The sequence below is a fragment of the Suricata suricatta genome, chromosome 13 (genome assembly GCF_006229205.1).
Source record: "Suricata suricatta isolate VVHF042 chromosome 13, meerkat_22Aug2017_6uvM2_HiC, whole genome shotgun sequence".
NCBI classification, from domain to species: Eukaryota; Metazoa; Chordata; class Mammalia; order Carnivora; family Herpestidae; genus Suricata; species Suricata suricatta.
Window position 1 is genome coordinate 20719292 of NC_043712.1, and position 22904 is coordinate 20742195.

General features: G+C 35.7%; 1 protein-coding gene across 5 annotated transcripts in view; it reads left to right on the plus strand.

Moving 5' to 3' along the window:
- Positions 1–19989, plus strand: part of PTBP3 (polypyrimidine tract binding protein 3) — a 115353-nt gene extending 95364 nt beyond the window's left edge. For all 5 annotated transcript variants that reach the window (XM_029919713.1, XM_029919715.1, XM_029919714.1 and 2 more), the window contains 7 exons: positions 4417–4494; positions 6747–6886; positions 7137–7170; positions 9768–9860; positions 10703–10919; positions 14777–14854; positions 14987–19989. In XM_029919713.1, coding sequence (XP_029775573.1) covers positions 4417–4494; positions 6747–6886; positions 7137–7170; positions 9768–9860; positions 10703–10919; positions 14777–14854; positions 14987–15119 — 773 coding nt within the window. In that variant the 3' untranslated portion in view covers positions 15120–19989. The remainder of the gene's footprint in view (positions 1–4416; positions 4495–6746; positions 6887–7136; positions 7171–9767; positions 9861–10702; positions 10920–14776; positions 14855–14986) is intronic.
- The last annotated feature ends 2915 nt before the right edge of the window (positions 19990–22904 follow it).

Below are 22904 nucleotides of genomic sequence, written 5' to 3' on the forward strand. Positions count from 1 at the left end.
GATCATGACCTGAGCTGTAGCCGGACGCTTAACCAACTGAGCCACCCAGGCGCCCCTTTTGTTGTCAATTTTAAAAGATACTTTTGCTTACAACTGTGGAGTTTCAGATCGACAGATACATTTCTTTTTCTTTACATTCGACGTATTAAATCATTTGATGATGTTCTGGTTTTCATTGTTGATCTTAGAAAGTCAGCTCTGTCAGCCTAACTACTGTTTTTTTCTCTCTGGCTTTTCTTCAGACATTTTCTTCATCTTTGATGTGCTATAGCTTCAGGATGATGTGCCTGTAATGTGTTTATTCTGATTGGAGCTTCCTTGAGTTTCCAATGACCCAATGATGGGTCTTTGCCTTTTATTGGTTCTAGAAATTGTCTTTTCATATACTTTCCTTTCTCACTATTTCTTTTCTTACTCTCTGGAACTTTGATTTGACCTGTTACACCCTGTTGTTCTATTCTGAGTGTTTCAAACTTTCATATTTTCTACTTTATCTCTCTAAACTGCATTCTGAATAATTCCTTAGAGCCTAACTTTGATTTCACAAATGATCTTTACCTTTGTCTAATCTATTGTTAAGTTTGTCCAGTAATTTAGATTTCATTAATAGTGTTTTTCATTTCTAGAAATTTTATTTTGTTCTTTTTAAGTATCTTCTGCCCAACAGATACTTTTTGGTATATCTTTCATTTTTTTCAAGTGTACTATTTAAAATCTTGATCTGATAATTCCTGTGTCTGTCTGTCTTAGATTTTTCTTTTTTTTTTTTAAGCAAATTATTCATTTTACTTAGAGAATTAATTACAAGGGTTATTTGAGGCCTAGGATCAAGGTATGCTTATCCAGAGAGAGTTTGTTTGTCTGCAACATTAAAGCCTCTGTGTTTGGGGCCATTTCAGTCTAAATCCACAACTTCATTAATTTTATTTTGGACTCTAAGAAATGTGAATTTGAGCTGCAAATTGGCAGAGCTTGCTTTTGGTGAGACCTTTTCAGGAACTTTTTTGTCCCTTCTCTGCTAGACACAAAGGGACCTTTTCTTGCATTCTTGTCTGAGGGTGAGAAGGTTGGGTTATTAAGGTGCACGCTTCCAGATTAATGCCATAAAGGTCATTTATTGACTTCTTCCTGGGGCCAATCCTGGAATTTTCATCTTGTCTACTACCCCATGAGGCCAACAAAACCAAAGCTCCTTTTCTTGGGGCTTGGCTTTTGACCTCCTTATTCTTTATCATCTTGTCAGTTGTTAGATTTTTTTTTCAAGATCTTTTCACTCTTTGTGCATTTTCTCCAGGAAGGTTGGTCTGTTTATTTAATCTGCTACTGTATCTGCATTTTTAAAAAATGTAATTATAGTACACTAGTTTTTTTTGTAGTACATACTCTTTGTAATATTTTAAATGGCTCTGTATTTTGTCTAGCAACTCCTAAGTTAATCCTTCTCCAATTTGGATATTAAGCTTGTTTCTTTAGAGTTTTGTTATTATAAATATTATTGATAAACTGATTTCACAGGTAAAAATGTTAATTTTTATTGCCTTAATTGCTATTGTGGTGGTACATTTTCCTGTTGTAAAATACCCTTAGTCATTCAACTCAAGCCTTTTTCATAAAAGTTTATGTAATCTTTTAATAAAGTTACTAACCCATTATCTAAAGGTTAATTTGCTAAAATGTTTCTGTTTCTGCTTATTTGAGGAATGTATGTTTATAGAAACTCTCAATGATTCTTTTGTCAAATTTTAACAAATGTTCTTATTAATCATATTTTACTTAGAAGCAGTTACTCAAAATTTATCCCTGTTAATTTTCAGCCAATTCTTTTATTTATCTCTATTTAGCATTTTGGAATCCTTACCTCAAAATTTTTCTTCATTTCTCTAAAATCTACTGTTAGTTTTCTGCTTCAGAACCTCACAACCCCCTACCATAGCCATCTGTATTTGTCTTTTTGTGTGTTCTTTTTTAATATTTATTTTTGAGAGAGGGAGAGAACGTGAACCGGGCAGAGAGAGAGAGAAGACAGAGGATCCGAAGTAGGCTCTGATTGCCAGCAGAGAGCTTGATGCTGCGCTTGAACCTATGAACCATGAGATCATGGCCTGAGCTGAAGTCTGACACTTAACCAACTGAGCCACCCATGTGCCCCAGTCTTTTTGTGTTTTAAAAATACCTTGTTTGCCCTTTTTCCATCTCAGTGGTTTACAGCAACTAACATTTATTTCTTTCACACCGCTGACGTTTACGCAGCTGTGAATCCATTCTTGCAATAGGTCCTTCACGTGTATTTGTGATCTAGGGCCCAGGTTAAAAAGTGTCACTACATTTGAGACATGGCGTTCTTGTGCCAGAGAGTAAAGAATTGGAGAGCTGGTGTAAACCCATCATGCCTCTTGAAGGTTCTTTATAGAGAGGTGGTACGTGTCATATCTCTGTGTACTCATATGATTCAGTGCAGTAGGAATTGCATAAAGATGTTTGCAAGTCACAGTACTCGCCAGAGTTCTATGGAAGGGACAAGTAACTACTTGGCAGCAGTAATACAACCTACTGTATGTCTTCATACGTTTAACTTTCTAGCACAGATTTTCATAATTACTCATATCCATATTGAAGCCTCCTTAAGCCTTCCTCTGTGCCTTAAGTATAGTTATTTTTGTTGTAAAAATGATTCTTTTAGGAGCACCTGGGTGGCTCAATTGGTTAAGTGTCCGACTCTTGATTGTGGCTCAGGTCATGATCTCCCGGTTCCTTCAGTTGAGCCCCACAGCAGTCTTTGCTCCGGCAGTGTGGAGCCTGCTTGGGGTTCTCTCTCCCTCTTTCTCTGTCCCTCCCATCCCCTCAAAATAAATAAACAAACTTTAAAAAAACCTTCTTAATCATTTTTTAAATCATTTTTATCTGTGATCTTGAACCTACTTGAATATAAGTTTAACAAGGACAGTTCTTCCTTAGCACTAGAAAAATGCCTGACTCACAATGTGCTGTCAATAAATTTTATGTTTCTCTTATTTCATCACTTCATTCTGTCAGTTATCTCATTTTGTATATCTCCACATACTGTCAGTTCTGCCTGCCAGCTCTATCCCTGGGGTCTCTTAATGACTGTATATTTTCTTGAGTTACTTTAATAAATCATAGCTACATATTTAACAGATTCTGTTAACTATTTTTAGTGAAGAGAATAAACATTTTGGGTTTTTATTTCCTCTGGAAAATACAGCCTACATATTTCTTCTCATAAATATGCTCATCACCCTGTTGTTCAAAAGAAAAAAAAATCTCTCCCTTTGACTCTTAAAATCTAACTTCTCACTGTTGCTCTAAAACTTCTTTACTTTTTATATTTCTTATTCTCTTTGACTTCTGCTGAACCCCTACCCACTTAAATACTGTTCCTCTAGATCCTGAGGGGTTATAATTCACTGTTTTGTTTTTTCTATTTATAAGGCTGTTCTCTTTTTCTTAGAATGTTTATCTTCTTCCTCTACCACTTAAATGTACTAATACTCTCAGGTTCTATTTTTAACTCTCTCCATTTTTTTGTCCTCAGTATTTTTTAAAAAGTGTAACACTCATGTATGTGGCTTTCACATTTATTTCTACATAGATGATTTAGAAATCTGTCAAGTTTGCCTTCTCATTTCCTCTTGTGTGTTACCATCGCCTCAACCTTGACATATCCAAAACCAAATTGTCTTGCTACTAGTATTGACGCCTCCATTGGAACTAACTCCTGTTTTTCTTGATGGTCACAGTCCCCAGGCTTCTGGAGGGAAAGGAAATAATACCAGCATTTGTTTAGCATCTGGTGTGCAGTAGGCACCATGGTTTTCAATTACAAAATGTCTAGCTCAAGTTTTACTTCCGGAGAAACCTCCAGATAATCACAGTGAATCCTCTGTGTTTCCTCCTTAGGTCACTTGCAGTACATTTGTGTTTAAACCACTAGATCCTCAATATATGAATCTTCTGTAATTCATACTATTATACGAATTACATAATTCAGAAAATTTTAGTTTTAAGCCTTTGAAAAGCAAGGATTTTTATTTCATATTTTCATTACCACCGTACCTTCTACGTACAGTACATTTTAGTAAGTATTTGGTATAGAAATTTTCACATAGAAATAGTCTCTACATAAGGGCATGAATCTCAACCTTGGTAACGAAACTAAAAACTCAAAACTAACAGCTAAGCTCTACTCTTGAACCTTGAGCCCAGTTGAAAGAGGTTAGCCTCTGGAAGGGGTGGAGGCTCTTTACTTACAGGTTAGGGATCACTTCTTGAACAAATCTTTACTCCATAACAATATCTCTTTATCGGTAGTGTACCATCATAAAGCTTTTTTATACTGCTTTGATAACCATATCTATAGAGGGTAGAATATTTACTTTAGCTTTTCTTCCCCATTAGGTGCACCAGGTATAATCTCTTCACCATATGCAGGGGCTGCTGGATTTGCCCCGGCCATTGGATTTCATCAAGCTACAGGTGACTTTTTTAAAGTTGAATTTAAAACAGTTTTTCAGTGCTATGTTCTAGGCTTATCAGGATGAAAAATATCACTATATTTGAAAGATTTACAATAAAAGCATTATGTATATCAGCCATAGCAATGGCTCATTGTATGATGCACAGCTTCCTTGTCTTTACAGGTACCCTGTAGTTCCTATTCTCAGCCCCCAGTTCCATTCTACGTCCTGCATCGTCTGTACTTGTTATTGACACAGATTACTGCAGGTTGACTGTATTAAGTAGGCTGACATTTGCCTCTTAGATTACTCTATAAAATGTGTAAACTGCTTCTGTCTTTGCTGATAAGCCTATCAATTACATGTTGCATGGACCTGTATCTTACTTACATTTGGGTTCTTAATGCCTTTGACAGCCTTAAACACATACTATGCAGTCAGTAAATAACTGAATTAATAAATATTAAATCCTTTCTTATGTCATTAATGGTTTCAGAGGATAACCATAGAGAGTTTTCATGCTGTTTATTTTCAGGGATATATATTTTTTCTAGCTAATGGAGATAATTAAGAGATAGCAATTGGCTAATACTTTGATAATGACTCTCTCATTCTTCCAAATAGTAAACAAAATAAATTCGATCATAAGTTAAGGAAAAGAAAAAATTAACTTGATGATTTTCTCTCTAATGCCTAAAGAAAACACTATGGTTAGTGATTAGCAGAGTGGCATAGTGTTAAGTCTAGTGTACATATTACATTTCCAGTTTCCAGCTGATTCATGAGTATATTAAATTGCAAGATAGCTGCTTTCTGTCAGTAATCTTCATATTCTGCCCCTCTAATTGTGGGAATTTTAGCTATTCTCTTTGACAGAGGATGAAATTGACTAAAAGAGAAAAAATGGCATGGTTGACATTTAAGTTTTATGTTTTTCGTGGTTTTAAGAAATCTTAATACATGTTTAATTGAGTGAATATTCTACCTATTCCATTAAAATGAAAGCATTATATATTATTTTTTTATTTATTGAAGCTCCCCATAGTTTATCTGATTTGGGACTAGTGATATATAGTTTCCTTCCTTTTTGACACACTGTGTAAATCACAGCAGATACTAAGAAAGAGGAAATAATGCATTTAGGGGACTCCTGAGTTGGTAAGACTTAAGGTTCAGTAGAGGTAGACACACACACACACACACACACACGTACATACTGCACAGGTACCATGTTGCTACGTTGTACTATTGGTGATATGTAATAAACCTTCACAGGTTATTCAGAAGTTGCGGAGTTGGATTGGAGGAGCATAGGAAGAGGCCATGTGAACGACCCATTGAATATAGATTTCATGGAAAAGTATCCAGCCTGAAAAAGTGGTCTGCAGAGTTTTAAAACTCAGGAGGATGATGGTCATAATGACCTCATTAGATTGTCAAGCAGAATAATCTTAATGTAAACCATATTGAAGTTTAATTACGTGATTTGTGGGAAAGTGACCAGACCCAATTATAAGGAGCTTTGAGCTTAAAGAATCAAGAAATATCACTAAGGAACTGGTTTATTTTACATAAACTAGAGATTTTACCTTAGATAAAACATGAAATAGTTCTAGAATATCTAGAATAGAAAGCTCTGAAATCTCTTGCTACAAAAGAATACTAAACTCTATAAATCAATTCTTGATGGTTATAATATTTATACAGCACTTCATAAGGTTACAATTTTTTTTCACAAAATACTTTTCCTATACCAAATGTTATTATTCTGCATCCCTGATATACAGTTCAGTGATTTTTAGTGAATTTACAGAGTTGTACAGCCATTGCCACAGTCCACTCTTAGGAGTATTTGTAATACTTCCTAGTCGCAAATATGACTTTCGCTGAAGGGCTTTTTTTTTTTTTAAATATAATTTTGTGGTAGAAGCCAAATGAAAAAATACATCTACCTTATAGGGGTGTGCTAGAATATCTTTCAAGAAATAGAGTGCTTATAGTTGATATATCCTCCAAAAGCCTCATGACTTTTAAGACCAGTGAATTCACTTGCTCTGCAAAATTCTGGATAATAACAAAGGACTGAGCATGATGGTGTCAAAGAATAAGGAACTTGACTTCTAGGCTAACTGGCCTTTGATATACTTATGGTAGCTTTGACTTGTTTTCTTCTGTATTCGTCTTTCGTCTTCATTTATTTACTGAAGTTATATACAGTGTTGTAATTCCCCAGACAACCAGTATATGAAATGCTTTTGATGTTTTAACAAGGTCTGTCCGTGCCAGCTGTCCCTGGAGCTCTGGGCCCTCTCACCATCACCTCCTCTGCTGTCACTGGAAGGATGGCCGTGCCTGGGACCAGTGGTGCACCAGGAAATTCTGTTTTGCTTGTCACAAATCTCAATCCGGATGTGAGTTGAAAATTATTTGTAATTTTAGTCTTTTCAAGAGTAGATATAATAGCTTTTGGTCTAGGGTTATATTCAAATGAAAATATTTAAGCTTGTTTCAAGGGTTTTTATTAAAATTCATCACTAGTATATATAGAAGAAGCATATAAAATCAGTGCTTTAAATAAAATCAACTGCTGTTTTTACAAGTAAACTTTGATTTTTTTACTTAAGTTAGACACTTATATTTTGTGTTATCCTTTTCAAACAGCTTATCACACCACATGGGCTTTTTATCCTGTTTGGTAAGTTCTTTTTTGCTGTTTTAAAAGTCTGTGATATGAATTAAACCTGTTTCATCATTCAGTAATAGCTGTCGATTATCTCTTTGTGCCAAATAGTGTGTTTGATACTGAAGATAGAGAAGTAAGATGTAGTAATTACAATTACAGTAAAGTTTTATAAAAGGGAAATAGAGATTGTAATAGGACCATGTTTTTGGGAGACCTAACCTATCTGAGAAAATCAAAGGTGGTGTACCAATAAAAATGATAGCTAAGCTGCCTTGTAAAAGATGAGTACGCCTTGGAAGGGCTTACTCGTGAATGGAAGGGCGAATGTGCTTTCCCAGATGCTAGCCGTGAATGAGAGCGCTCCTGGGACATGGGAATGAGGGAGGCCGCTCCCAGTGCAAAGTGTTGGAGCTGGAGCTGGGCAGATGAGCACGGACAGGGTCAGGAAGCGCTGTGTAAACTAAATTAAGGAGCTGGGTTTTTAACCTAAGAACAGTGGGAAACCATTGAATAGTTTAGCAGAGAAGAGGAATGATGAGATTCAGGTTTTCAAAAGTCTCCAGACCTTCTAATAGTGTTCTTCTCTCGGTAAAAAAAAAACAATGTTAGCATGTACTCCTAATTTATATATGATAATTTATAAACTTTGTCTTTTACTGTACTCATTATATACAGTATAATATGTACAAATAGAAATATAAGAACAATGAAATAATCAGTATTTTAGAGATTTTTTTAAATGTTGAAAATAAAGAACTTATTAATATTTAGTGAGAAATACTGTTTAATACGTTTCATTATTTAAAATCTTTTCCATTTTGAATAAGTATTCCTGGCTCTGATTTCAAATTCACTTTATTTTAGTGCTTAATCTTAAAGGCTGTCATAACTGAAAATGATAGCTCATAAAGATAAGTGATTTAAGTGGAAATGTTTCATTGTCACTGCACCTAATTATGGTATTAATTTCTCGTTCTCATCCACTCATTTTTGTTGTACTCTACCTACAAAAGTCCCAGTTTTTCCTCTTGTTAAATAAATTGCTTGATGTTGAAACACTGCTACATTTGATTTTTTTTTTTTTAACAAATGGGGTTAAAACTCACTGGTACTCTTTATTTGGAAGTTTTAATTGGATAGAAAATCATTTCAGAATTGGGTGGATAATAGGTTCTTTAGACAGTCTTTCTGAGCTGTAATTTATAACCATACAAGTTCACCAGCCTAGGTACATAAATCATTGATGTTTAGTAAATTTACAGCGTTGTGCAGCCATTACTACAGTCCAGGTTTAGAGCATTTCTGTCACCCCACAGAGATTCTTCATACTCCTTGGAGTTCATAAAAAGTAAATTTTTGTTCATGACACACTCATGTAATTTTCAGTAACAAAAATACATATTAATGATAAGTTTTCACATGTCTCTCTAATAGCTTAATGTACATTTCTTTCCAAAAGTAGTTAATTTCTTGGTTAAAAAAATACCATCCTCTGGGCATGGAGGAGGGCACTTATTGGGATGAGCACTGGATGTTATATGGAAACCAACTTGACAATAAACTATAATAAAATCACCCTCAACTTGAAGAACAAATTGTATTATTTTTTAGTATCTATTTTAGCCACTCATCACTTTTGAGACGCCAATGTAGGATTTGGAATGCTTGTCTTTTTTAAAAATACCATTCATCTCTAACTTTAATTGCTCTTAGGTGCTTGCCCACAAGATCACCAGCTCTCCTTTTGTGTGCCTTAAAGAAACTCATAGTCATTCTTTCGTCACTTATGGTGCTACTAATATTTAAGGGTCTTATTTTTATTATATTGATGATACCCTCTAGCTCATATACTGCAATCTATTTTGATTATTAAATTTTAAAAAATAATATTTTTCCTATTGTAGACATTTCTGCCTATAATTTCATGCATATATTAAAATTAGTAAAATACAGTTTTTTATATTAGTTTATATAAACAAATCCATATAAATAGGAATTTGACTATTTTCCCCCTACACCCCAATCATTTTACCAGTCCTTTGGAATATGGGATCCACTTTGGGGAAGACAAATACAGGAAAATTGGTTGTATTGAGGTCAGTTGGGAGACTGTTAGAGTAGTTTAGATGTGAAATGTAGCATTTAAAGTGTTTATGGGGGCGCCTGGGTGGCTCAGTCAGTTAAGCCTCCGACTTCAGCTCAGGTCAGATCTCACGTTCGTGGGTTCGAGCCCCGCGTCTGGCTCTGTGCTGACAGCTGGCTCAGAGCCTGGAGCCTGCTTCTGGTTCTGTGTCTCCTTCTCTCTCCCTGCCCCTCCCCCTCTCATGCTCTGTCTCTCTCTCTGTATCAAAAATAAATAAAACATTAAAAAAAATTTTTTTTAAAGTGTTTATGGGACATCCAAGTGAAAAGGGTTGAGTAGATTAATAGATCTGGAACATAGAAGGGATAACAAATTTGGGAGCACATGTGTGGAATTGCCCAGGAAATGTGTACATAAGAAAAGAAGCCTTCTTTAAATATATTAGTAAAATTGAACATTACATGGGCTTTTTTTTTTTTTTTTTTTTTTTTGCTTAATTAAGGTTTTGTTTTGTCTTTTCCATTAGGAGTATATGGTGATGTACATCGAGTGAAGATTATGTTTAATAAGAAAGAAAATGCCTTGGTTCAGATGGCAGATGCAAGTCAAGCTCAGCTAGGTACTGTGATTAATAGTAGCAATGAAAGCCCGCTCCTTTTATAGGTGAATTTGCCTATAAAATAAACCTCTAGGTGGTAGAAATATCATTTTACTGAAGGGGACCTCCTGATGCAAATGTCTTCATTATTATTTGGACCTAATCCTGGTTTAAGATTCAAACATAGGGGCGCCTGGGTAGCTCAGTGGGTTAGGTGTCCGAATCTGGATTTTGACTGAGGTCATGATCTATCTCACAGTTGTGTGATCGAGCCCCACATCAGGCTCTGTGCTGGGCAAAGAGCCTGCTTGGGATTCTCTCTGCCCCTTCCCCTTTCGGGCTCAAGCTCTCTTACCCCCCAAAAAAAAAAAAAATTGCTTTTTGAAGTCTGAAGTTCATATTACTACTCAGAATTTTTTACAAAAAATGTGTTGCCAGGGGTGCCTGACTGGCTCAGTCGGTAGACCATGCAACTTTTGATCTCAGGGCTGTGAATTCAAGTCCCACTTTGGGCATTGGAGCCTGCTTTAAAAAAAAAAAAAAAAAAAGTGTTGCTTGAGTTTAAAATACTTTATTCAATAACCATTTCCTGAGCCCTTGTTTTGTTCTGTGCACTATGGAACTTTCTAGCACTCTGCTAGAAAGATAGTTATTTTTTGTTTAATTGCTTCTCTTTCATTATAGTAAAGTCATTTGATATATTTCTGTATGTAAGAGTTTTTGGATTTAAAACCATTATAACTCTGAGAACTGGCAATATAATTTTAAATAACTAAATAAAAGAATTTATGATAATTTAGACAAATTTTACAACAACTTGGTCTTAATACCCAAACTTTTCTTATTTTCTTCCTGTGCACCAGCCATGAACCACCTGAGTGGGCAGAGGCTTTACGGAAAAGTGCTTCGCGCTACACTGTCCAAACATCAGGCAGTTCAGCTTCCTCGAGAGGGACAAGAAGACCAAGGTCTGACTAAGGATTTTAGCAATAGTCCTTTGCATCGCTTTAAAAAACCTGGCTCTAAAAACTTCCAGAATATTTTTCCACCATCAGCCACTCTGCATCTTTCCAACATCCCGTATGTACCCAATTAATTATTATTCATTTAGATGATTAATATTCTCCAGAATATGGTTTGGGAGAGGTAGAAATTCTGAAATTATTCTAATGTAGCAGTTGTCCTTGTCACCAATTTCTTATAAAATTACTTATTTACTATCATGTCTTAAAGTTGTATCTATAGTCATACACCAAAAGTGAAAGTAACAGATTCTTTTCAAAATTAGCAACTAGTTACCTTTCAGTTATAAAAAGGCATAAAAATAAGTTTATGCAGAAATATTCCATTGGTACATACTTGTTCATCCCTTTGTATAGGAGTAAAGAATTAACAAACGTAGCAAAATCAAATAACTTATGTGTCTAAGAATATGGCAAAAATGAATTTTCTAATCTTTTTATACAAGTTGCAAAGCCATGTATATGTTAATTTCTCAGGGACACATGAGTGGGTCAGTCAGTTAAGCGTCGAACTCTGGCTTTTGACTCCAGTCATGAAGTCCAGGTTTGTGAGTTTGAGTCCGGCACCAGGCCCCACAGTGATAGCATGGACCCTGCTGGGGACTCTGTCTCCCTCTGTCTGCCCACCCTCCCCGCTCGTGTGTGTGCCCATTCTCATTCTCTGTCTGTCTCTCTGTCTCTGTCTCTCTCTCTCTCTCTCTCTCTTTCTCTCTCTCTCAAAATAAATAAATAAACCTTTTAAAAGTTGTTTAGGGGTGCCTGGATGATTCAGTCACTTGAGCGTCCAACTTCAGCTCACAGTTTGGGAGTTCAAGTCCTGCATCAGGCCCACTGCTGTCTGCATGGAACCTGCTTCAGCCCCTGGATTCTCTGTCCCCGTCTCCATCCTTTCTCCGCTCATGTGCTCTTTCTCTCAAAAACAAAATAAATAAATACTTTTAAAATTGTTTATAAAAGCTAAAAATTACTTTATCATGACTACTCCATTTTAACCAGTGTTTTAGTAGACTTCTTCTTTAGTTATCATCTTCTTTTTTTAAGTTTATTTATTTACTTTTGAGACAGAGACAGTGTGAGTGGGGAAGGGGCAGAGAGTAAGGGAGACAGAGGATCCCAAGCAGGCTCTGCACCCTCAGCACATGTGAAGATGGCTGACAGAATAAACTTTGGAAAGGGTGGGGTTGTGTATGGCCACATGTGTGGAAATTTAAAGACTTGAGGGAATGGGGAAGGGTAAAAAAGTTCTAGAACATTATTAAGAATGAGAATGGGGATGAATAGGAATAAAAAGTAATCACTCAAAATAATGTTGAATGCTCAGGCTGCCAGCTAGTCTCTGAGTAGGCTATCTGAAGGAACCCTGAATCTGAATTGGACAATGGCTTAAATCCCATGCCAGCTAAGAAACTGGAGGAGTCCCTTAAAAAATCTCTAGATTATGTGGATCTAGAAATGTAGCAGCTCATCACTATGGAGACAGAGAGACAACATATTTAGATACCAAGGCAGGCTCTTCTCATTATTCCCCTCTTAAATACATTATCTAGGAGCTGGGCTCCGGTTGCAACCTACATAAGACACATGGGCAGAGGAGGGAAAGGATGTTAGTATTTTTTGAACCATCTACCAAGTTCTGGGGACCATGCTGGCAATTTACATTTGTAACCTCATTTAATCTCCATATAATAACCTTTTTTTTTAATGCTTATTCATTTTTGATAGTGTGCATGAGAGCAGGTGAGGGGCAGGGGTGGCGGGGACAGAGGATCTAAAGCAGGCTCTGCACTGAGAGCAGAGAGCCTGATGCAGGGTTTGAACTTACAAACCAGGAGATCATGACTTGAGCCAGTCAGACACTTAATTGAGCCACCAAGTTTCCCCCATTTTAACCATTTTTGAATGTGCCGTTTTAGTGTACATTCACATTAAGTACATTCAGATTGTACAACCATCACCTCTGTACACCCGCGGATTCTTTTCATTATCCCACTTTGAAGCTCCGTACTACCCATTAAACAGTAATTCCCCATTTCCCTCTACTTTCTATTCCTTGGTAACTATTATTCTTCTTTTAATTAATTCATATATAAAAACCTTTGAAATAAAGTCATTGGTTTCGTTTTATCAGTGAAACTATCTCAAGTTAAATACCTTATACAAAGTCATATAGCAAATGAATGTGAAATAGAATGTGAACTCAGATCTGTCTCCATGCAGAGCCAATCATTGTCCTCCTACACATTATTGGCAGTTGTGAGATAAGATACAGTGTTCTTAAGATATTATGGCAGTGACTCATCACATAAGAAATTAGTGAATAGGACAACTGCTGTGTTAGAATAATTTAGTCAGTTGACTCTCATGTGGTAGGCCACTGTATTAGTTATCTACTGCTACATAACAGATCACCCCAAAACTTAGCAACTTAACAAAGTAGTAAATGTTTATTATCTGATACTGTCACTGTGATTCAGGAATTCAGAGTGGCTTAGCTGCTTAGTTTACATTGTCTCAAAAATTTGAAGGTTTAACTGGGGCTAGAGGATCCGCTTCCCAAGGTGGCTCACTTAACTTACGTGCCTCGTAGTTGACAGGCAGCCCCAGTTCCTTGCCACAAAGGAAATAGTGGCTGGTTTCCTCCAGAGCTAATGATTCAAGGGAGGGCAGGGTGGGTCTTGCAATTTCTCTCAGCCTTAGAAGTCGAACATGTCAGGGTACCTGGGTGGTTCATTCGGCTAAACATCTGACTTCAGCTCAGCGCATGGTTTCGTGATCAGTGAATTCGAGTCCTGTGTCAGCCTCTGTGCCGACATCTCCGAGCCTGGAGCCTGCTTCGGATTCTGTGTCTCCCTCTCTCTCTCTGCCCAACCTCCACTCCTGCGCTCTCTGTCTCTGACTCTCAAAAATGAATAAACATTAAAAATTTTTTTAAAAAGTCAAACGGCGTTTCTGTGGTACCCTAAAGAGAGGACATCTCTTCCTTACGGGAGAGGAGTATCTAAAGGCCTTGAGTAACTAGGAGGCAGTAGTAATTGGGGGGGTGGGGTGTCTTAGATGCTGACTCCCACATACATGTATTCAGAAGTACCCTCAAAGCCTTTGCAAATCCAGACATCTGATTAAGAGTCAACAAGTCAGAATTGGGAAGTAACTTTGGAAATACTACTAACGTTAATTGCTGAAGTCAGTGGTATGGGTAATTTTCCCTTTAAAAGAAATATAGATTTTCTTGTTCTTTAAATACTGCCCATTTTTTTTTTTAGTTTTTTTAATGTTTATTTATTTTTGTTGTTTTTTGTTTATTTGTTTATTTTTGAGAGACCGAGACATTGCGAGCAGGGGAGGGTCAGAGAGAGAGGGAGACACAGAATCCGAAGCAGGCTCCAGGCTCTGAGCTAGCTGTCAGCACAGAGCCCGACGCGGGGCTGGAACCCACGAAACATGAGATCATGACCTGAGCCCAAGCTGGCGCTTAACCATCTGAGCCACCCAGGCGCTCCTGTTTATTTCTTTTTGAAAGACAGAGATAGCTCACAAGCAGGGGAGGAACAAAGAGAGAGGGAGACATAGAATCTGAAACAGGCTCCAGGCTCTGGGTTGTCAGCACAGAGTCTGATGCATGGCTTAAACCCACCAACCATGATAGAATGACCTGAACTAAAGTCAGATGCTTAACTGAGCCTTCCCGGCGCCCCAGTACCTGCCCATATTTTATGCAAAAGATTTGAGACCAAATTACATTGTTTGAGAACATGTATGTGACATGTATGAACATCTTTCGGGGAAGTTCCAAATCATGGCTTTATTGTCTTAGAAATGTGAGATACTCTGGAGATTTGACAGTTGAAAGTTAATCTTTGGTTCATTTGAGAATTGGGGCTAAGATAGTTGACAGTCTGTGTGATGTTTTCACAGCCCTTCTGTTACAGTGGATGATCTGAAGAACCTTTTCACAGAAGCTGGATGTTCAGTGAAGGCTTTTAAATTCTTTCAGTAAGTCCATGCTTTCAAGAAATTATTTTATGTGGTGTGCAAATTTTAAAGGTATTTGGATGAAGTCTTCTAGATTCAGGGGGATTTGTGGTAACATTAATGTACCTTTTATATTTCTTCCATGATTTTCAGGAAAGATCGCAAAATGGCACTCATTCAGTTGGGATCTGTGGAAGAAGCAATCCAGGCCCTCATTGAGCTTCATAACCATGACCTTGGAGAAAATCACCACCTCCGAGTTTCCTTCTCAAAATCTACAATCTGATTTTTCTGTGAATTTTCTCCTAAGACTGGACCATAATTTCAGTAAAACCTTCAGACATAGACTGAAACAGCTCAAGACCAATTCTGCCTCTTTCACAAAAGTAACTCTGAGTTTGATATCCAAGTATATTCAGAAAATCAAGGGATATTCTTTTTTTCCATTTCCCCCCTTGCCAGTATGTGATCAAAGGCTCGTTTTTCTTTTGTACCTTAGTGTCTATGAAAATAACCTTCAGGAAAAAAATCAGGAAAAGAATTTTTTCAATAATTTAATTCCCTATATTAAGTTGGATTTCAAGAGGACAGACTTTTAGTTTGGGTCCAGATCAGCCTTAGACAACATTTCTAAACTCCTTTGTACTTTGGAAAACTTAAACGTATAGAATTTTAAAATTGCTTACAACGAAGTTTTTAACTTTATGATTGATTCAGAAGTTCGACCCCTATAGGAAATTATGTTCACTTTTAAATTTTATTGGTTGTTAGGCATATATTGATAGGTATTATACATAAACAAATTGGGTTATATTGGAAGAAAATTTATAAACTTGCACATTTTCTTTCAGTGGTTTCTTTTTTTTCACTGTAAGACACTCCTTTGAAGAATACATACCTTTAATTTTTTAAGACTGTTTGGAGAAATGAAGTGTCTCAGCTGTCCCCAAGGAAATTAAATGGAATCCAAGATCTGTTAAGGTGTCATAAGAAATATTAATTTTATTAGGAAAAATCATGGTTTAAATTTCAAAATGATACTGTTTGTTGAGTAATATGATCTTGGAAAATTTAAAAAGAAAACTATTCCTACTTATAAACAACTTTTTTATAATTGTTTTCAGAAAAAAAGTTTACAGTCTTAAGGAAAATATTCAGGTCTATCATATGGTTTGACAGATTTTTTAAAAGTTATTTTTGGTAAGGTCTTCTTTTAGAAAAAATTAATCTCAAGGGTTTTTTGTACCACTATAATCTCTAATACTTATTCAGAATTACTGTGTATTTACTTAATTTCTTATTATGTGCCTTATTATGTGCTTATTATACAATAGGTTAGAATTTTATCTGAGTATCTTGAAAGCTATATTGTGGGCTTGGTGAGCGTTTTATTTTTTCTTTCCCTGTTTTGGTAAGGATTTTAAAGTTTTTTCATTGCAATTTAAGTGGTTTTCAATAAGTAATAGATCTTATTCAAATTTTTGGTGCTTTGGTGCAGAGATGGGGTGGGGAAGGGTGAATGGTTTGGGGAATAACTCAGTGCACACCTATAGGCCTCTTCACTTTGTGACCAACAGTGGTCATTGCCAGTTACAGCATATCAGTTTGAGACTATAAAATGCAATTTCAGTTTCTGAATCTTGTCTAATCTTTATCACCCAGTAGAATTTGTCTCAGGATTACTTGGTTTTCTCAGTTCAGTGAGATGCTTTTCTTTGTTAATGTAACTTTATTACTGTGTCCACATTGTACGGGGTATGAGAAGTAGGTCCTTTCGCATACTCTGTCCCTTTCTCTTTTGGTTGAGTGTTAATACATTTTAATGTTGCTTCAGTGATTCTCTAATGTAAAATTATTTCTTTTTAATGAGAAACTTAGCATTCGTTCATTGTTTTTTCAGTGCTTGATCAGATTTTTTTTTAAAGCAGAATTTGTCATAGGGGTCATTTTTGTCCATGCCTTTTACACTTTTCAGATTCTCAGAGTAGCTCATCTCACCTTTAAAAAGAATATCTCAGTCTCTTTACTATGTTGCAGCCATTAATTTGAATGTTGGAAGATTTTTACAGAAGAAATTTGACAGAAAATTAGAGACTACAGAAAATACTGTAGGTTATTAAAAGCAAAATTCACTTAACACTGAGCAGCAGGTACCTGGTGGAATAGGAAGGAGGACACTAAATTGAGATTCATTTCAAATGAGTGCATTTTAGCATTGACTGAATGGATAGTAATAATCAGTTACGTAGTTTTGTATTTTCACTTAGAAAAATGTGTTTTTACCAAAACACTGAATAAGATAGGGGAGGGAAAAACACTTTTTTTTTTTTTTTTTTTAGAAATCTCCCCAAATTTGCTCCTTTTTTCCTTCCATACAGACACTATTGTAATTTTCAGTGTCAGATTTATTGGATTATTTTGTTTGCTTTGAGTTAGGAATTACTATGTAATTTTAATTCATGATTCTCATAACATTTAGTGTCTGTGTAACAGAAAGGAGATCATAATAGTGTTGAATGTAATTTTGAAGTAGGGAATGGCCTTTAAATCTGAGAGAGAACATTTGAATCTTTTTCAGGGATGTGTGTGTGTGTGTGTTGTGTGTGTGTGTGTGTGTGTGTGTGTGTGTAGGTGTGTATACATATACATGCACTCTTCTAATGTACATACATATACACATTACATACATTTTAATTTATTGACAAAATCAAATTAAGATTTGGAAAAGTGAGATATTCCTGTCTAAAATAGTATGTTTGAAATCTTCAATTTGTGCCTGAAAATAGCTGTAGTGCATGAATATTGTCCATGTTGGGTTATTTACTGTTTGAATCATAGAGGTCTATAGTATTTGTGTTGGCATAGTTTCTGTAGAAAGATTTAAAAATATCAGGTAGTGAAAAAACTAGATCTTCGTACTTTTGTTTGGGCATACATTTATTCAGTATCTTCTAAATAATGTTTAATTCCACAGTTGAGCTGTCATAGTATCCTATTTCTAGGTTTATTTACTTTATTTTAAGGAATATTGTCTTATCACTTTTGGAGGTGTTTTGACTTGTACACAAAGTATATATATTCAGGTCTTCAAAAAATAGCAGTACACGTTCAGCAATAGCAATGTATGCCAAAAAGTTTGAGATTTAAATAACTTGCATACCAGTAAAATGTGTTTTGTGTGAGATACAAATAGAAAAATGACCCAGTATCTTAATATCTTAATAACTTACTGGAGAGTATCAGAATTCCCCAGGAGCTCCAATAGAATGCCATATAGTCTTTAAAACTACGCATTACAATGTTATTTTTAGTAATGTTTCTGATTCTCTTGTTAAAAGTTGCAGATCTCACGATTTTTAGAGACATAATTTCTGCCTGCCTAATTCCTTAAGGGAGCAGTGTCTTTGGTGATCATTGGTTCTACTTCAGATGATAAAGAATGATAACTATCATAAATGTCATTAGGCAGTTGAATTCATATAGTGAATATATTATGATGTAATATCTGTTCCCACTAAATACTTTTGGACAAAAGATGACAAACTGAGAAGTATGTGTCTTTCCCCACACTTAAAATCCTAAGTTTGCCAAACTATCAATCTGTGTCTTAGAAAACCTAATGTGTACTGCTATTTTTAAACCAAAAAGACAGCATGACTATGCGTAAAAGCATTTTTCTTAGCCTTTCCTTTGTCTTGATCAGATGTTAACAAGAATAAAACTGCCGGACTTAAAATATTCTACTGTTGTGCTAAAAAAAAACAATTTAGATTGCACAAAAGTTTTCCTTTAAAGAAAATAGGACTCCGCTGTCCTTCAAAAGAGCTGTGTTGTTATCTAAAGACTATTTGCAGTCTTTTTTCACAGCAAATTCTAACAGTTAGTTATGAATGGTTTAAAAAGTAGAAAATTACTAAAATATTCGTGGGGGTTTTATAGAGGGAAGAAAACAAAACAGGACCAAAGTTTATGTGCCTTCTTTAGTAGTCTTAATTGACCTTTTCTTCCTATTTGAGACTAAGGTAGTATCAGTATTCTGGTTTTCAGGAAATATGTACTATAAAATTTTAAAAGAATGTTATCTCACAGACTATTCATACAAGCAAAGAATTGTAACTGTAGGAATGAGATTTCAGTTACAGTTTTGCCTTTATCGCATAATATTCATTGTATAGCATTGTGCAGGTCCAAGAATGAGCTGCTCAGAATCTTTATGGTAGTCATTTTAGTTTTTGTAATCTGAGGCATATGTTCCAGAAAACAGGGATATTTGTCTGGTCCAGTGACCTTGGTGATAATAGTTATGATTGAAAGCTGCTTATAGCAAGCTTAAGTCAGCACTATAAACAGACTTTGTTTTCGTTGTGTTATTTTCAGTTTCTGAATCTATGTAGTAGTTGTATTAACAAATATTTAAATAGATATTTTTGATGTCATTTAAAAAACAAAACATGCTCTGGCCTTTTCCCCCCTTACCATTGTTACTCAGATCTTTAAAAAATTCATCCCACATCCAGAAAGTACTAATTATAAATTGCTGACCAAGCAAAGTTTTGCATTAAAATGTCACCTCATTGCTCTGACCAAAGACTTACTGTTCTGGTTTTAACTCCTCTCATTAAGCATTTTTTACCAAGCTCCTTTCTGCAAGAAGACCCAGTGCAAAGCGGCCTTTACTTTCTATTTCCTATTGGTGAATAGACTACTTAGAGAAAATGGGAGTATAAATGTGAACAGAATGGATTAGGATGACAAGGGTTTGATGGGCATTTTCAGTACTGTATTTAAGAAAAAAAATAGCACAGCTAGGAGCCTCTGACATTGTCTTGTGTTTTATGTGGTCTGTTCATAAAATTCCCTTTTTCAGTTTATAAGAATGTTCATCTAACAGAAGAAAATGCTGTAAATATTTGTAACAACATTTTTTTTAACCAGGCCAAAAAAGGAAAAAAAAAGGTTTTTGGGAACAAGTTAACATATAAAGTGGTTTTATATAAAACATCAATTGTCTTGTATATTTTGATAAGCAGCAGTACCAGCTTTCATTTGTACCACAGTTTGTGGCGTTGGAAGAAGAGGATTCCGTGATTGTTTAAGTGAATTATGTTAAAAATGCAAAGAGAAGATAAAATATTAAAAAACATATTTTCTAAATGCGTAGTGCATGGTTAATTCAAGCTTCTGTACACTACAGTATATTCCATTTTAGTTCAGTTTGTATATTTGCTGACTATTACTTGATATCTCTAATCTCTTTTCCTAACAAGTATAGCATTGTAGCATGCCTTTTAATAAATGTCATGACATCTGTACTCTCTTAAAATTTTTCTGTGTTCTTGTGTCTGTACTTTGGGTTTCTTCTTGTCTTACTTGTAATTCTAATGATGTCATATTTTCCTTTTTTTTTCATAGCCATCTATCTAAACTTATCATAGTTAGGGATAATAGCAAACTGATTCATACAACTTTAAAAAATGATAAAACCCTAAGTCTGCTAACTACCTTTCTTTAAATTAAGGAGTGATTTTTAATTTTGAGGAGCATAGTGCTTTTCTAATTGTTTACAGTGCAACTTCTTCTATGGCCCTCTCCCTTTAGTACAAGCACACTGGCACACTGGCATGAGTTCTCTTTCTCTCTCTTCTCTCACCCTTTCTCTACTTTTCTGTGTATCCGTCTAACACATACACTCTTCGTGTAAATACGATTGCCAAACAAGAGTTGGAACACTTTTTCCAGTTCAGTTTTTGGCTTCCCTGTGGGATTAGTGTACATATTTGAAACATGAGGTGTCATTCCAGACCAAATTTGTGTTCCTTTTAGTTAAAAGGTAATACACTTACAGCTGCCTATATATTGCTTTTCCTTAGACAAAAATTGTATTTCTGTGTTCTTTAAAGAGCTATTGGATTGTAGAAGTTTCATCTTTCACTAAGGATCTTTTAGAAGTGGGAGTTTATTTTTAATGGAATAGAAAATTAGGTAGCCACTATTGATCATTGCTGGCTAACCTGTAAAATCTAATGTATCCATAAATGTAATTACTTTTTTTTTCACCTTCACAGACGTTTTTATCAGCAAAAGATAAACTTACCCTATGGCCAGATGAGATTTTAAACTTGCTTCTCTGTGAAATGCTCATTTACCTAGTAGAGGGCTCATAATCATCCCTGAGTCATGCAGTTTGGAAGAAAATGAATCTAAGAGACCACCTAGTTCAGTCTCCACTTTTTAAAGATCAGCAGTGCAGAGAAAGACAGGCCCAGCCCAAGGCCACATGATCGCTAATTGCAGAATCTGGACCAGAACCCAGGACTCCTTGGCATTCAGTACTCGGTGATGCCCCAGGGGTCTGTCCTGCCAACTGTTAACGAGGATTGTGATCTTGAAGTCTGTATGCAGAATTGAGGTGCTTCTATACTCTTCCTGGAAACTACCAAAACCATTTTGAAAGCATTGCATAGTGGTGGGGGAGTTTCTGCTGAAAGTAAGAAATGCCTACCTATTTTTTAAAAGTTTAAACTGAAAATGTAATTACAAGTCGCAAATTTGAGAACTCTTAAAAATACAGTTACTGTTTGTATACTTTGCTAGGGCTGACATAACAAAGTACCACAGACTAGGTGGCCTAAACAGAAATTAATTTTCTTAACAACTCTAGAGACTAAAGTTTCAGATCAAAGCGTGAGCAGGGTTGATTTCTCCTGAGACCTCTTTCCTTGACTTATAGATGGCCATCCTTTCCCCTGCCTTGACGGGGTCTTTATTGTGTAAATGTGAATGTCAGCCTAAATCCATAAACCAAACAGTCTTAAACTTTGATAGCAAGCCCCCAGAATGGATCCTGAGGGCTCTCTAGACAATTCTAGTCTGAATACATATGGCTAAAACTATCCTATAGCTGATTATTAATATGTAGGAACACATACACTGCAGTAGAATCTACTCTTAACCTTTGTTTTTTATTTTTAAAACAATTTTTAAAATTTATTTTAAGAGAGAGCCTGAGCAGGGGAGGGGCTACGGGAGAGAATCCCAAGTATGCTCACGCTGTCTGCGCAGAGCCCGAGGCAGGGGTCAAAGCCATGAACTGTGAGATCATGACGAGTCAAAACTAAGAGATAACTGACTGAGCCACCCAGGTGCCCCTCTACTCTTCACTTTAAGAAATGAGCTACTTCAGCGCAGTGACCATTTCTAAGATACACCAATACCAGGACAGTTGAAATAATAGGACACCTAAAACAAGTTGTGTCAGATTTTTCAAGACCAACATTTGTCGATTGAACTGGGACTGATCATTGAACTTAGGAATAGTTTTTTTTTTAAAGCAGTCCCTTTATGACATTTTTTTTGTTTATTTTTTTTAATGTCTATTTATTTTTGAGAGACAGGACAGTGCAAGCAGGGGAGGGTCAGAGAGAGGGAGACACAGAATCTGAAGCAGGCTCCAGGCTCTGAGCTAGCTGTCAGCACAGAGCCTGACGCGGGGCTCGAACCCACAAACCATGAGATCATGACCTGAGCAGAAACTGGCTGCTTAACCGACTGAGCCACCCAGGTGCCGCAAGGAATAGTTTAAAGTGTTAAACTCCAGTCTATACAATCTGAGTGTTCCTACATCATCAATTTTTTTTCTGTTGTCCTTTTTCAACTTCTAGTGGAAATTCATTACTGTGTTTCTAGCAAAATCATTTATACTGAACTGATAAATTCTAATAATAATTTTGTTGGAATTAATGCATTTTTAAGCCATTGGGTTTAATGTAGAACTTGCAACTTTGCTAGTATAAAGAAAGTATAGTTAACCAGAAAAAGTTAATAATTCTGACATTCCATGCAGAGCCAGTTAAGAGATCATCTTTAACCAAATGAAAGCTGGTGTTAGTTGTATTAATTAAACTTTAGGACATTGCGCATTATTAGAGATAAAGAGATTTCATAATGATCTATATAATGGAATACTCGAGTTATATGAAATATATAATAAAACTGCATAAAAGCTGCATGAATCTCACTGATATGATGTTGAACAAATGAAGCCATACACAGAAGAATACATAATGTATAA